Source organism: Thermobia domestica, chromosome 4, assembly GCF_964235325.1.
Source record: "Thermobia domestica chromosome 4, izTheDome1.hap1.1, whole genome shotgun sequence".
In the NCBI taxonomy this organism is placed as follows: Eukaryota; Metazoa; Arthropoda; class Insecta; order Zygentoma; family Lepismatidae; genus Thermobia; species Thermobia domestica.
This window is the reverse complement of record NC_137457.1, coordinates 283,048,714-283,066,060: the sequence shown is the minus strand read 5'-3', so window position 1 is coordinate 283,066,060 and position 17,347 is coordinate 283,048,714. Positions and strand designations below refer to the sequence as shown.

Genomic DNA, 17,347 nt, shown 5'->3' with positions numbered 1-17,347 from the left:
ATCAATAACTTCTTATCTTTTCATAATGTAGATAATGTTCTATTTTAACATGACTTAAATGTATTGAAATCAAAGCATGAGCATTAAAAAAAATCTTTACCTGCCTCTAAATTACATCTTGCATTTATCCTGGTTCTTGGCAGTAAGATATTAGATACTAAATTCACTATTAAATTGCCATTGTGTCGCAACAAGCCTTGAAGTTTTTCATATAATATAGTTTAAAAAGTTATAAGAAATTTGCTAGAAAATGATAATATTTAACATGCACATTAGTATTTTATTTTTAGTCACAAATGATAGCTTCATGGTTTGAATACTGAACAATAGTTATTTTCTGCAGATAATCTGACATATTTTTAAAAACAGTACATGAAACATGATTAGTTTAAAATTTTTAGATGCTAATGATGGTAGAATTGCAATTAGATGATAGATGTAAACATATTTTCACATGTAAATATCTAATTTCGGATAATCATCTTTAAAAAAAGCATTAGTTACTAATCGTAATTTGAAATTTAATTAACGGAAATAAATTGAATGACCAGCGTTAACAAACAGATATTGATTATGAGCCTTACTTGTGATAAATTTTGTGATTGTTATTAATGCTATTTTCTTTAGATTTTGACTTAATAACGACAGATGCGTTTTAAGATAAATGCGAACTAAGATTACGTGTATGAAATCCAGTTACATTAGAATGCTCTAATTATTATTATTTTTTTTTAAGTTTAAAGTATGGTTAATACTAGTTCCTTCGCAGTTAGTTTATAATTATCACAGAAAATTACCTACTAGCTAAGAGTAGATTATCTGTGACACTTTGATTTTACCTTCCAATAGATATACTTACGCAACGTAACAATATGTAGATTTACATTTTATTCTTCTTCACCGGAACTCAGTGTGAGAGAACGATTTATTTAGCATAGTCAGAAAAGATAATTGATTTTATCGTTCAATGATCACATTTCATACTAAGCAACACATTTTAAGATTATTTTATTGAAATTTGAGATATTATTTCAAGTGCTATGTGAATATATCCGAATATTACAAGGATATTTAAAATACATAGTTAATATATATATATTTGCACGTAATTTTTCAAAAGAACATTGAGTAGGTGGGTGGGTTTTGTAGTAGTTCTTGTATTATATCACAAATGTAGTTCCGGATGCACCTGGTGAGAAGGGAAAAGTATATGAAATAAATATTTATTAGATGAAGCACAAGTATGAATTAAAATTATGTATTAGTACAAATGAAGCACTTAAAGTATTAGTGCAAATTTATTTTTTCAATGGGCATTTCAATTACATATATAGATTTTTGTATGTATGTATGTATACAATTGCTATAATACTACTAATACATTATTCTGAAACATGTAGAAAGTCATACAGGTGTTAGAGCAATTATTTTTTCTAGTTAGGCACTTAAGAAAGTACAAGTACTTAGAATTGTGCAAATGCAATTATTTTGTACGTATAACATAATATCTGTGTTATTATGAAAGTAAATACATTTGCAATTTTATTGTACATTTATACATAAAATAACACATTTTCTTTCTGTAATTTAATTCCGAGAATTCGTTACAAGAAATGTTCTTAAGTTACTAAGCAGAAAAGAATTTTGTAAATTTTAAAAAATTAATTTTTACTTTCCATGAACAGAGTTAGGCCTACAACGGCCGCCCCTGAAAGCCAATCGACTACAGCGTATTCCAGGTATGAAAGTGCACTTTTCAAACAAATTAGATCGCTTTATTTGTGATTTCTAACATCCTTTGTAATTGCTGTCTTTGCTTTCCTTTGTATACTCACGTCTTCCAGTAGCCTCTGTTTTACGCACCAAATAAACTATACACATCATAAAGAGAACAAATAAATACATTTTCTAAAGAAATAATTTTTGTTCCTTTCAAGAACATCTAATAAATCATAAAAATCATAAAAATTTTGTTCACAGTAAAATCGCGTAGTGGGATCCGTAATATGCTTTAAAATTACTATTCGTCTGTTTTAAAAGTACTGTAGTAATTGTAAGTTTCTATGTAAATGCATGTTTGGCTAGTTCCTATTATGACATTGATATATTTTGACATATTGGGCTTTATAAATTGTAATATTTCGTAATTTCTGTTCGAAAGTAGCCTTGCACTAACACTATTTTTGATAGGGGTTTTAATTAATTATAATAGTCTATCATAGGCATGCTTCTTTCGGAAACGTAAATTTTGTGTTTTAAATATTACTGTACAAGGGAGATATTTCGATTGTGCATGATTTTTTTTTATTGTCTTTAATAAAAAAAAACTTGAAGCAGAAATATTGTTGTTCGTAAATGGATAGGTAGTTTATATTTGTGTTTTATAAATTAGCTCATTATAAAATAATTTATTAGATAAATAACAGTGCGATTACTACTTGACGAACTTCATTATTTTAGTTCATTTCACAGACACATAAATTAACTCTTTCATTAAACTTTCTTAAACCAAAGGTACACCACATACATTTACTCTAATCTAATATTATTTAAAACATTGAAAATTCAATATGTCATTATTATTTTCATATCATTTTTCAACTGTCTGCGTAAACTGTTACAGAAAACAATAAATACATGTCATTTTATTATTAATTTTTTTTTTCACGAATGTTCATTAAAACTACAATAAAAAGATAACACACTCACTTTCACAATTATACTTATATTCATAAAATAAACTCATCATGGCCAATATCACTAAATTTAACTTGCATTTTTCATCAATGTAATATAAGGACCAAGAATCGTACATTATAGAGAATATGCCCTTCAAGCAAAATTTTGAATCTTGACATCACAGCTGCAGCTATCATAGTTCTTGTCTCTACGAAAACTAAAACTTGAAGTGCATAGCACTCGTTTGTTTTCGTCAGCTAAATAAACATTCTACATTTGATCATTCTATTTGTAAGGTATGTATACCAATGCTAACCAACTTTTAATTCTCGCCATATTGCTATATGCGAAAAAAAAGATTTTTGAGCCAACACATAAAAGTCGATGAATCTAATAACTAATCCGTGTATTAATATCCAGTTGTTTTCTGGCTTCAGTTCGTTATTTGAAGAAAAAAAATACAGCTAGTCTATGGCCTTGATATTGAGGTATATTTGCGACGTGTTCACAGTGATAGCTACTACTGACGGCTATTAAGCATTACAATATGCGTATACTAGAAGTGACGATTTTCAAGAAATTTGTGAATTCAAGTGTCTGTGTTCGTTGCATAAAAAGTATTAAGTCCAAAAGGCCTAAACGTTTGGATATTGTAAAACGCTCCGTATAACATTTCATAGGAACATTTGAGGCATAATTTAAAACATTAAGGTGTTCGGCAATAGGTTAAGGAACAAAAGCTGAAATTTTTCAACCCTATTTTTGTCAAATGACTATTCTCTACGATTTTTGGACTTAATGCTTTTACGCGGGAAATACAGATATGTATATATAGATAGAAGCAATACTTTAGGAAAATATTTTAAAATTAAATATTTGTTAATTTTAAAAATCTGATGAAATTATTCAGTTATTATCATTTATATCAAAGACAGAAGGTAGACATATTATGGCAAGCCTAACCACAACTCAGTGTCTTTGACAATATGATTTATTCATTTATTCATTTACACATACTTCTGGGTATTACTGGGCATCTATGGCCTTAAGACCCTCATATATGAGAAATTAAGTATATCGACGAGCACACTATCCGGGGAAGCGAGAAACGAAGAAAGAATGAAATGGGAAAGGAAGGAAATGACCTGGGACCTGAATGTTAGGTATTATTCCGGCATTTGCTTGGTGTGAATGAGGAAAACCCAAGAAAACTTTACTCAGGATGGCTAGTCTGAAAGAGCTGTTACATCCTTTCGACCGAGGTTTACCAGGAATTGAATCCAGGACCGCTCGGACCAAAGGCAAGAGCGTTAACGACTACGCTACGCGGGGTCAAATCTAAGGGAATTAGATATTTTACTATATTAATTTTCTATTGTATTCTACATGCAATTTTATTATTAGTCACACTTTTCTTTGTTTTACTAATGGTTTCTTAAAGGAATCACAATAATAATAATAATAATAATAATAATAATAATAATAATAATATTTCGAGATCATTGTGACATTTATTTGAACTTTGAACTACATGTACTAATTTTAAATTCCTCTCTTCAGTATGATATCTAAAAACATTTAGAAATTCGTATATGTCTGTAAATACAAGATCTGAATACTACAGAGTCTGAATACTACTGAAGCGTGCACATTCAGTAAGTTACCACGAGAAATAGAGAAATATAATCTACTTTCACGGGACTATCGCTCTTGCCAAATTTCGGGTAATGCTCATGGTACAGTGAGAGTTTTCTGTACTTATTGTATATTTACCTTTTCTCTTCATTCGTAGCAGTTTATATTTCTAATATTTTCACTCTGGAGTTTTAAATATGAATAGAAAAAATGTATCTTCTACAAAATGCTACCAAAATGAATAAACCAAATTTAATTCAAGTAGATTACATTAGTGCACACTCCGCCATCTTGAACCCTTGAAATTATTTTAGCTCTGTGTTGAAAGGATAAGAATAATTTTCATGCACGCAGACCAATATGGTTTCCCATAGAGATTACATTAGTGTGCCTTGCGCCATCTTGGTCCCTTGAAATTAATTTAGGTCTGTGTTAAAAGGATAAGAATATCTTTTGCATGCAAGTAGACCAACACGGCTTCGCATGAGCTCCGAATATGTGTTTCGGTGTTCACTTAAGTGCGTGAGGACGATTGGGGAGCTACTTAAATGAAGGAAATACTGGACTCCGGACTCAGGGAAACCAGGAACAACGGTAGTAGAATTCATGATATGCTAACCACGCATAGCCCTAATTAAAATCACCAGCTGGCCGCCACAAGCTCTTCGGGGTAATTTATTTATTTTTTAGATATTAACAAAAATCCGGTCTTCGTTAATACTTTGTGCGGAAATTGAAACATGAAACTGAACCCGGAACGAAATGTATTGTATTAAATTTATTTTTCAACCGAGCACACTGGCAATACTTTTAACCTCTTGCGTACCAGTGATAACCATGTGGATGTCATTTAAATACTCCGTTGCAAAATACCAGTGACATCCCTGGGGATGTCATGAAAACATATCCTTTATTAAGGGTTGTATTAAGCCTGGAGATGATGAAATTTTTTAGTAGATGCAGGCACGAGTTAGTTCTACTATTTGTCCTTAGGGGACAGCACCTTACTGATAGAAAAGCAAAATAAATAAATAAATAAAGTTTTGTCTCTGAAGATCACAGGCATAAAGGAGAATTTAATTATGACACACAGGTGTTTTTTGACGATAAAAAATTAGCAAATTCGACATCGAAAAAAAAACTTTGTCTTTGATCTCCAGTCAGTGTTGCCAACCTGAATCTGCATAAAATCCCTTCAGAACATGAAAATTTCCCTTTTTCAGTTCAAATGTTCCACAAGGCAAGTATTTTTTTTTTTTAATCAGTAATATGAATGCTCTCTTCGCGCGTGCACAATAACTATGCCCTATATAACGGTCTAGACAGTCTTTCAGCAGTAAATGAAAATCTGGTGTTACAGCTTGCACATAGGAAAATGCCAGCTGGAACGCAAAGGGTTAAGTGTATGCTGCAGAATGATCCAAATAAAATGTAATTGAGGAAGAAGAAAACAAATTATTACATCGTTAATTTTGTCAATTGAGGTATAAACTGAAGATTTCTTATTTTTATTTTATTAAAATATATATATGTATGTATTTGCTTTTTAGAATGCTTGGCAATGGTATATGGCCTTACTAGACTTTCAAATTAAAATAGCGCTTGCTGGAAAAGCAAATACATTTGGGTATATGATGCTTTCCTCCTAAATTATTAACTTTTGTACATAATTCGAATATAATACTGCAAAAAATAATCAAACATTAGTACAACAAATTATGGTTTCAAATCTTTAAATATACCAAAAATTGATCACAAATTTGGACATTCACAATCTACGCATATTTTAATAGCCTATTTTATAACCAGAAGAGTGTCATTTCCATATGGTTTTAATTATTGGATTTCTGGTCTGGCCATCTTCATGAAAATTGCATCCTGATTAACTTCAATTCCTTGATAAGCAAAAGAAATTTTTATTGAAATAGGCCAGTATAATAGCCATACGACGAAAAACTTGTAATTTATTATTATTATTTGTATTCCACGTTGAAGTAAAAAAAAAAAAAAAATAGATAAATTGCTTCATTTTATGACTTATTTGTGTGAAATTAATTTATACCAACTATACTTACTTTCGTTTAGTAATGAAATAAATCGACTAACAGAAATGTTTACATTAACTTGTGTTTACAATGTCACGATAATTTGAAAAAAACGTACAATAGAGTGAACTAAACTAATTTTTGCAGTTCAAAAATAGAACGTAGTAGAATAATTATAGTCCTGCTAAAGGTTATATCAGTAAACGAAAGAAAGTCGCAATAAGTGCGGTGGTAAAGCCTACAAAAAGTAATTTTGCAAATCAAAAATTGAAATTACTATTCAACATTTTGCCGTCTGTACGCTTTTTTCTGTACTCTCAAATCTGTTTTAGTGCTTATAAACCGTTTCTTACCTTAGTTTCCGGTGTACGGAAGTTAGATTTGCTACTAGATGGCAGCATCAGCTCAAAATTATTCTAAATTAACTACTGTCTTTTTTCTCCCAGCACTATTTATATTTACAACGTTATTAGCTGTTTCTATTAAGATAATCATTTCGTATATTTGAAACTGCGGCATTACTTGAGCAGACGCTTCTACCAAATTTTGACGCATTTCTTATACATTTTCAGGTTAGGTTAGAGCTTTGCATTTCTTTCAGCAGAGCATGCCCTAAAAGAGGAGCTCCATTACTAGTTGCAGTTGACTTCAGGATGGCTCAGTATAAATACAATGTGCACATATGACATAAAAACTACAGTGCATAAAACACGAATCAATGTGTGTTAGGTGGCCATTAAAAAGCATGAATATATCTAACCGAGTCAGGGCAGAAATGTAGCAGGAGGTGCGTCCGTAAGGAGAAGGCGCGTCAGCGACGGGTAGTATACGCATAAACGAGGATAGTTGAAGAGCACACATACACATTTCAACGCATGCATTTCAATATGCTGTGCACTGACAGTAATTACTTATATTCACACTCTCATTTCTTCACGAAAAATGTTTGCAATCGTATTTTATCTATAAATTTACTATTTGGTAAAACCGTTTGCTCGAACCCGAAACTGCTATCCGTATGTATTCATCGCTTTGTATTCATTTGTATCTTCATTAATTGACTCGATCAGTGTGTGACAAGTACAATTAAAGTAGAAACTCACTGCAAATAGAAGTACAGCCATTTGAATCATTACTTTCATATATTCGTATTCAGCAGTTATTACCACAAAAAAGTTAACGTTTTATCCATTTTTCAATATTAATTTATTTTTATCATTTTTTCAACTCTGAATCAATTCATAGCTGTTAATTTTCATTGTACATCAAAAAGTTAATTCTCAAGGAATCATTACATGCTGCATTTCCCTTCATTTACTTCAAAAAGTTATGAAAAATATATTTAAAAAAAGGGAATAAACTAACTAATGCTTTACTTTTCTGTGGCACTTTCAATTAACTTACTAACTAATGATCTTAGCAAGTAATATGAAATAAGATTTGTATATAGCTGTAAGTATTGCTTCCACCAAAGTTGTAAATATATGACTACATGGATTCTACCCTGTTCGTGAATATATTTTCTAGAAGAATAATTTTAGAGAACGTTTCAAAAAATTCAGTATGTGTATATATTATATATCACGTATCTTGCTCAGAAAATTTCGTCACATATTGGACAATTCTTACACAATCCTAAATTATGCTCATCACAGTAAAATAAAATTAGAACGTAACTTCATAGTGAAATTCAAAGTATTTTATAAAAAATTAAGAGAGATACTTCAAAAATTCTAAAGATCTTCTGAAATCCACAAAGAGTTGTATGGTAACTAGAAGTTTCCAGAAAATGATGTGCCATTTGGAAGATCTCTACAACGAAAACCACAGAAAGCACTTGGGGTTAATATAGAGGAATAATCGGAGCAACCATAAATTAACAATGCAATCAAGTACTAAAAATGAATTATGAACTTCATCTCCAGGTAATTATTAGATGATCGATTTTCTTCTTAAAGAAACTAAAAAAATTCTCTAAAATTATGAAATTATCTTCAAGTCTTAATTATATTGAAAATGATAGCTTATCTCAAACTAATTAAGAATTCTGTAGTATTATTATGAGCTTACCTGATAGTATTTATTATACTAAAAATGATCGATTTGCTCCTTAGGAATTCTTTAAAATTATGAAGTTATCTCCTACTATTTATAATATTAAAGATTGTCGATTTTCTCCTTAAAGAAACAGAATTCTCTAAAATTGTTATCACCATTTATTAATTAAATATAAAACGATCGATTTACTTCTTAAGGAAACTGATAACTCTCTAAAATTATATTCAATTATCAATTATATTATAGATGATCGATTTTATAATCATTTAAAATAATTATAAAATTGTCTGTAAAAGTTTACATTAAAGATTATCGATTTGCTCCTTAAAGAACCCGAGAATTCTCTAAAATTACTGTTAAATTATTCCAACTATTTATTAAAAATGATTGATTTGCTCTTTCTTAAAGAAATTGAGAATTCTCTCAAATTATTATAAAATTATTTCCAAGTATTTATTATATTAAAAATAATCGATTTTCTGCTTAGAGAAACTGAGAATCCTCTAAAATTATTACGGGACGTTTTCACGAACATGGCAGAATATTTTCTTGGTTACATTTTTTTTATTTTATAATGAAAGTAAAATCACAATCTTGCTTTTTATTTTTTTGTTTATAAATTTTGGTTTTGTATATAAATTAATTTTGTAAATACAATTATTTACTTGGACAAACTATTAACAGATTACCAGAGATATTTTTCTATTATACCCGCTGAAATAACTGTTTCATTTCTTTATTCTTGTTTTATTTACATTCGATATTTATTTCAACAGAGACAGCAATAGTGCCAATAGAAATCGAGGAAGTGCATCATACGTAAGCTCCAGTGCAGGTTCAAGTTCTGGCGGGTAAGAGATTAGATCAACAGTTTCAGCTATGCTTTTAGCTCCTGCTTCGCTTCTACCGCGATCATCTTGCTCTGCTTAAGACCTACTTAGCGTCTTATTCTTTCATTAATGAAAACAAATTAATAAAAGCAAAAGTAAATTTTGTTCTTTGCAGTCTTCGAAACAATAGTTTAGATCGATTCCTTGACAGGAAAGTTAATATTGCCTTTGAAGCTAAGAGAGTACAAACTTGAGATCGGCCCAGCGAGCTGCCAACTGCTGACGAGCATCAGCGTGCTCAAGCAGTAACAAGCTTATTTCGGTACTTTTTTTTCTGCTTTTCTACTTTTACGTAAGTACTAGTATAAATTCTTAATAACGGATCTATTTTAAACGTAACTATGTATTAGTAGATTTTCGCCGACAACAAATTTGAAATACTACTGTAGGATTAATGATATTTGAACTTCTCTCAAGGGTCACACTTTCGCATTATTATATTTCTAACATTTTTGCGCTTGGCAACTGTTTTTTAAATAGTCTCTTAATGTGTGTCTTCCCATCTAAGACTAATCATAAGATGAATTTGACTCTAAAATTTTAGGTTGCTTGGTATTTTGATTCATAAGTAACCATTGTGAATCGAGTGTTTACAACTTTTCTCTAGAACCATCTGTCTTAGGCCATGTTTTCCACATTATCTTGCGTTAATTCTTGATTTTATCATGCCATCTCATACTAAGATATTTCCTTCGTCACATTTTTCTCTTAGCATCCATTTAAGAATTGCTTTTGTTCATCAACATAATTCCTTTTCGCAGTATATTCAACCCATTGGCATTTCAGTGATCTTATTTCCACGATATCTGTTAATCCTGTCATCTTTCTAATCCATTCAATACTTTTCCTAACCTTTGGAAGCTATTTATAACATACATATTTTTATACTTCGTTGTGTAGTTTGCAGGCGGCAAATGTTTTGATCTTAGTGTGTCCAAGTCTTAGATCAATTTCTTTCTGACAAAATAAATATGTTCATTCGAAATTTTCCACTGTATAATAAATCGGCAATTTGCGTTTTAATATACAGTTCTTTTCGAATAGACTCCAATGTACTTTAAAACGCCTATTAATTTTCTTCTAATTACAAATCTTCAACTACTATCTCGCTGATATTCTTACGACGTTTATTACCATCCTTTTTGTACTTTACATACATATTTTCAACATTACTTCTTTAGTCTACAAATTAAATATTTCTATCATATTTTACAGTTCTACAATGTTTGGAAACAGAAAGATCACCAGAAAAGGTGGTTCAAATATCTCTTCATTTATATCTATTCCTGTGCTCTTCGGTCTTGAAAGCGAAACGTATTTTCAAGGACGTTTGTAAACCAGTTGAAAGAAATATCACACCTTGTCGTATTCCTTTTCCAATTCTTACTGTACTTGTACAAGGAATCAGTTTAACATTTTCTCGACTTCTTTACAGATGGTATAACTTTTTCGATTCCGCTAGAATTCCGAGCATGACCGAAGTATTCACTGAATCGATTTTCTTTTTCGTTATTAACGAACGCTCCAAACAAGGATAGATCATGTTCATTTGATATTTCTATTGTTTTTTTTTTCCATTGGACGAATATGAACAAATTGTGCTATATCCATTTGAAGAAAAAAAATGTTGTAAAAGAAAAAAAATAATTACGATTAAAATGTTGAAATTACTGGTGACAAATCCCGAAAGTTTAATAGCATCCTTAAGCAAACCGCTTTCTGCAAATACTTTTTTTTTATGTAAATAAACAATAAATGCAGTCTTTGAAAATATATGTACAAAGATGTATATACATCTGTAAAGTTTGAAACATGGTGATGGGGACTTTTAATTCTCATTGTGCATATATATATGTGTGTGTGCAAATTTCCTCTCTAAGATATAATACTAACAGAAACATTAAAATGTTACGGGTAAGTATTAAATTATTATTTTATATTAATGCATGAATTTTTAGTAATGCATTTTTAGTAATAATTTGTATAACAAATAAGAAATAATTTTCTGACTACTTATATATTCAATTTAAATATTAAAATAATTTTAAGTAAATAAGGAGAAATAGTAATTTTGTATAATTATATTTTCTATATCTCATTTATTAATTTTCAACTATTTACAACTTTAGGTGTTATGCCCTACTTGACATGCAACGCTTAATATTTTGTCAGTCTAATAGGTTTTAATAGAATAATGCAAGTACTGATAAGGTTTCTAATAGGTCTTAATAGAACAATGCAAGTACTGATAAGGTTTCTAATTGGTTTTAATAGAACAATGCAAATACTGATAAGGTTTCTAATAGGTTTTAATAGAACAATGCAAGTACTGATAAAGTTTCTAATTGGTTTTAATAGAACAATGCAAATACTGATAAAGTTTCTAATAGGTCTTAATAGAACAATGCAAGTACTGATAAGGTTTCTAATATGTTTTAATAGAACCATGCAAGTACTGATAAAGTTTCCAATAGGTTTTAATAGAATAATGCAAATGCTGATAAAGCTTCTAACAGGTTTTAATAGAACCATGCAAGTACTGATAAAGTTTCTAATAGGTTTTAATAGAACAATGCAAATACTGATAAGGTTTCTAATTGGTTTTAATAGAACAATGCAAATACTGATAAAGTTTCTAATAGATTTTAATAGAACAATGCAAGTAGGCCTACTGATAAAAAAATAATAATGGCCTAAATCTTAATATTAAATGCTTGCTTAATATAAATATACACTTTTATTTCCAGACGTGCTCGCCCAACACTGAAACCTTCCACTGCCATCATTTCAAAGGCTTCCGAATATATTGACATCTACAGGTTTCCTCCAAGCAGGTGAGTAGTTCCTACAAGCTTTACAAGACTACAGTTAGTTGCTCCAATGACTCTATATATATAGCCACTCTTCTCTAAGGCCCTTGATGACCAATTAACTATGTAAGTTACATTAGTCTAAATTTATAAATAGTATTGTTATTGTTATGCACATTTCCGTATAAAAGTATAAGTGCTTGTTTTCGTTTTGTTGTTGATGCATATCTTTTACTCTTTCTATTATTGTAAGATTCAAAATATGTATGTCTGTCCAACTATTAAGCGGGGAATCACGACTTTCTTTCTTCGAAGAAAAAGTATTTATCTATGTATTATTTACAGGAGAATTTATTTTTGATTGAGGGAACTAGTTTCTAAGAGTGAACACATCATTTAAGTCATTACAGTACATCTGTCATATTCTTGAGTATGCATTATTGTCATGAGATGCGAGAGAGGACAGAGGAGAACAACACAAGACACACACAAAAAAAAAAAAAAAAAAAAAAAAAGACAACGAAAATAATTAGTTGGTTGTATCTAGTCTGCTCCAGGTCTCTAGTCTATATCTACACTTTGTTTCAAAAAGAATGACCTAATTTTAAAAGTCCATATATATTGATAAAAACATACTGCAAAAGGGGATAAATTGCAAAATACTCACAAAATCTTCAAGTTTTAGCTATGTTGTTACAAATGCTCTATATATCCATCAGCAGCAGCACGAACAATATCTAGACGATAGCTAAATTCCACAATTACATCGGAAGTGCGAGGCCGACCTGGACTCTTAACCTTTGCACAAGCGTACTGTCTCTTCAAATTGGCCATACCAACGACAAATGTTTTTGGGTGCATGCGGATCAATATCAAAACGCTGACGAAAAGCATGTTGGACCGAAATCACTGACTCAGTCTTTGCGAACTGCAGCACACAAAACTCCTTCTGTTGAGCGGATCGTCATCTTACTTCTGACTGATTGCAAGCTGAAAAGACGCATTGACTCACGGCGATTTTCTGAAACTCTAGGCCACGCCATTTCAAACAACACTCATTTCCTTGCCGGCACGTTCCATGTTTCGTAATTATTACCGTTCAAAATCAGGTCATTCTTTTTCAAACAAGGTGTACGAGGTCAACATTAAAAAGGGAGTTTAGCGTGTGATTAGGTTGGCTCTTTGTTTGTGGCAACAATAATGCTTCCCTTCTTTTATATATCAATCACAGAAACGCTGTGCACAGTACAGGGTGGTCCGGAAGTGGACGTACCCCCCACCCCTTTAGTTTCAATAGTATAGAGTTAGTTATGGTAGAATGTCTGTACACAGTTACCTTGAAGTTTTAAAAGTCTTAAGAGTCATAAACATCGGTATAATTACCATCCATGTCGTAACCAGCGCACTTCGCGATTCACGTGCGCAATTATCTGAATCAGACGTCTCCTGACCGCTGAATTGGAAGAGGTTGTGCATTTTCACCAGCTCCCTTTGCCTGGCCTCCAAGAAGTCCCGATCTGACGACACCAGACAATGCTCTTTGGGGTTTCATAAAGAGCAAAGTAAAGTGCAAGTGTAAAGTAAGAAACACTGGAAATCACACAACGCAGGAATTACGAACAGCTGTGGAACACGACTTCACCCTCGTGACTCAGGAGTATCTCAGCAAAACTTCTGCGAGAACTTGGCGCAGAATTGAGCTGTGTTACGACATGGATGGTGATCATACCGATGTTTATGATTCTTAAGACAAGGTAACTGCGTACAGACATTCTACCATAACTAACAATATACTGTTGAAACTAAAGGGGGGGGGAGGGTACGCCCACTTCCGGACCACGCTGTATAGTTCAAGTTTTGTGTATTTCTTATACTACAGTTTATTTGCATCGACTCGAACACACTTCTTCCTTCTGACGAGGATATTTTTTTAGTAACTATCCTGAACTTTCCAATAAGTTGTGAATTAGTATGACTAGTAATCACTAATATTTCAAAAACGTATCGCTGATCTTAATGTTTTCTATGAAAAAAGAAAGAAAGACTAAATTGAATAAAATGATAAAACTAAAGAATTTGCAAAGCTGATGCTCTTCCTTAGTGTCTGGTTGTCGAAAGCAACAAGATTGATTACCAAAATAGTACCAGGAATATAATTATCCGACTCGAATTTCCAGGCACATTGGGTGAATGTTAGTTAATCTTAATAAAATGTGCCAGATTGTGTTATAGTACACCTAACATTTATACTTATTTTATTTTTAATCAGCGAATTAGGTGAAAAATTGTCACCAAATAACCTAGACCTATTCGAGTTCCCTAGTGTTTAATGTTGGTGCAAGATGACTAACTACAAACTACAAGTTATTGATATTATCATTGTGATTTCTGCGAGAATATACAATGTCTATTTGAAATGTATGCCACAACAAAACAGGACCGTATAAAAAATAATAATAATAATAAAAAAACAAAGAATATAATAGAATATAATGTAACTTATATCTTCACTAAAAGCTAATCGATACGTTCTTCATCGTTATCAATCAGCCAACTATCTCAGCTAATTCCTCGAAGTCTGAAGCGACCCTTTTACAATGAATCTCTATCGTCTGCTCTTTATTATTTCCTATAGCAAACAGTAACATTTTTTTGTTTGTTTGTTTGTTTACAACTCAACATCGAAGGAGCAGCTACCTCCTGTTTTTCATTATACCGAGTGCTTCTTGTCTTGAAAACAAAGTAATGCATTAGTATAATTATCAGCAGATGAGGATATACAATATGATAATATGTTTTAATATCAACTATTGATTTTAATATCAAGGGTTTACAATATATTTAAATAATTATCGATTAAACAATGTAATATTTGGTTACAGCAGCATCATTTCAAGTTTTACTTTGAGGGAAGAGATAGAGGGAAGATTCTCCACTAGTTTTTCACTAACATATACTATTGATTAAAATTTATATATATGAGACTTTTCTGTACAAATCGGAAAGTTGGAAGATCTAGTGATCTTTATAGAAGAGATCTACAAGAGTAATGCAGGCATTATTTGGAGTTGGGTAGAGGGTCAATTGTTCTCCTGAGTTATATATTGCTCCTTTGCCTACTCCAGATAACACACCTGAATTATCCTGGTAGATAACTTTCGTAGAGATCACTAGATCTTCCGAACTTCTGATTTGTTGAGGAAAGTCTCATTTCAACACATATCTTCCAGTGTCCAACAAACTATGTTTCTAGACAAGATTCCCTATTTATGCTTTATCATATAATCATTTCGGCGTTCAACGCTATTGTTCATGTATTAGAAATCGTTAAATTTCAGAAAAACACGAAGCTTCCTATAAAAACGAAGCTTGATTCAGCATGCCACTTATTAATGCAGAGTTAAAAAAGATGCCACTTACTAATTTATCATCTCAATATATCAACGCTGTTAATGGCTTTATAACAAAAAATATACGCTACGTGACTCTCCATCAATTATCTTGTTTATTCACGTAATCTACTCAACACACATCATGAATTGCTCTTGACGTAGTCATACGTCATGGTCATCGTAATTACTAGTATTTATTCATGGATATTTATCATGATCTTCCCAAGTTCTTCTCCCAGGACTCGTTACACTAACTTCATTTCATAACACACTTACCATAAATTCCATTATTCATATCATTGTACTTCCTAATTATCATAAATTCCGTCTCAATAATCTACATATTCAGAATCTTACTTCAAGTGAACAACAAAACAAGGTACTTCCGTCTTTTCTACATACATAAGAACATCAAGTAATTATTGTTAAGCTTGGTAAAAGAGGAGCATGCATTTAAAAAGGTTCTTTAAAAAAATGGAGATGAAAAGTTTCAGAAAGAAATTATTTTAGAGGTACAAAATGTTCATATTTTTCACAATTCCGAATTTGATGCGTACATAATCACGATCACCATGCGTGGTATTCAGCAGATCACAGTAGTACAAACTAAACTATTTTGTGTTAGAGCTATTATCAATATCACATCAATTACAAACAGTTCTTTAGATGATACAACTGACCTAAACACTTTCAATTGTTTCTCAGTACATAATCACACTATCGACTTGATCTTTGCAGGATATACATACAAAACCTCTGACAATCCTATCTATAAATTTGATGAAACTGAAATATATATTATACATACGCGAAAGTTACGAATTATTTGCTATATTGAAGCGTATTATTTAATTCAAAATATTGTTGTTGCAAGGAAATATTTTATGGTAATTAAAACCATTTTTTTTAATTATTTTTTTCAGGCCACCCCCAGTGTATCCCCAGCCACGAGCTGATCAATCAGCTGCTAAGTGTAGGCGAGATATTTGTTTGTTACCAGACTGTAGCTGCGGTGGCAAGGAAGTGCCAGGTATCGTGATTTTTTCTTTCTTCAAGCAACTAGCTGATTTTTTAAATACATTTCACAATATATATAACATTTAAGTGCAAAGTGACACGTCCAGTAAATTCAGCTTCTGCCTGAAGCACTAGATTAAGCTTCTTCAAACATGTAATTTTCCAGACTATGATTATTTTCACGAAGTGCGTATCTCATATCGATAACAGATTTTATTTTATTTTACATTTATCTTGTTTTGTGACTTCAGTATTTGTCAGGTAGTTTGAGCAATTTTTTAAATCTATTTCGACTACTGAAAAATTGAGGTACGGATTTTTTTTTAATAGAGGTTAGTGATCTGAATTTTACTCTAGTACACGGTAATTATGTCATTATTTAATTGTAATTTTGTAACAGGACTAATCTTGAATTCAATAGTTAAATTTATGAGCATCATAATGAACGGAAAGTAGACAAGTATTAGTAGTCTATAATTAATAAGAACATTGTATGAGTAATTGACAGTTAATCGATACGCTTTTGATGAATTTAGATGCGGTGCCAATTGAATGCGCTTAGAATTTCTTTGTGAAACAGATAGTAGAGTTACTGGTAAATGAACAATATCGTGGATTGCGAGAATTATCGTTGGCGAAACGACTACTAATCATATAGACAGTGGTCGAATTGGAACTGAATTGCTACCAGTATCCTCGTATGAATAGATTTTTTATATACAGGGTGTTAACTAACTATACGGGCAAACTGTAAGAGATGATTCATCACATAAATATATGACCTGAGGGGGAAAGTGCATAGTTTCGAAGATAGGGCCGTC

The 17,347-nt window shown here is 31.3% G+C and overlaps 1 protein-coding gene across 7 annotated transcripts in view; it reads left to right on the top strand.

The window, feature by feature from the left end:
• The window catches only part of Cda5 (Chitin deacetylase-like 5), a 454,673-nt gene that overhangs the window by 410,137 nt on the left and 27,189 nt on the right, over positions 1-17,347 (top strand). For 3 of the 7 annotated variants that reach the window (XM_081756025.1, XM_081756024.1, XM_081756028.1), the window contains 4 exons: positions 1,686-1,739; positions 9,194-9,268; positions 12,055-12,141; positions 16,433-16,539. In XM_081756025.1, the coding sequence (XP_081612151.1) occupies positions 1,686-1,739; positions 9,194-9,268; positions 12,055-12,141; positions 16,433-16,539 (323 nt within the window). The remainder of the gene's footprint in view (positions 1-1,685; positions 1,740-9,193; positions 9,269-12,054; positions 12,142-16,432; positions 16,540-17,347) is intronic. The other 4 variants (XM_081756027.1, XM_081756030.1, XM_081756029.1 and 1 more) reach the window with 3 other exon arrangements.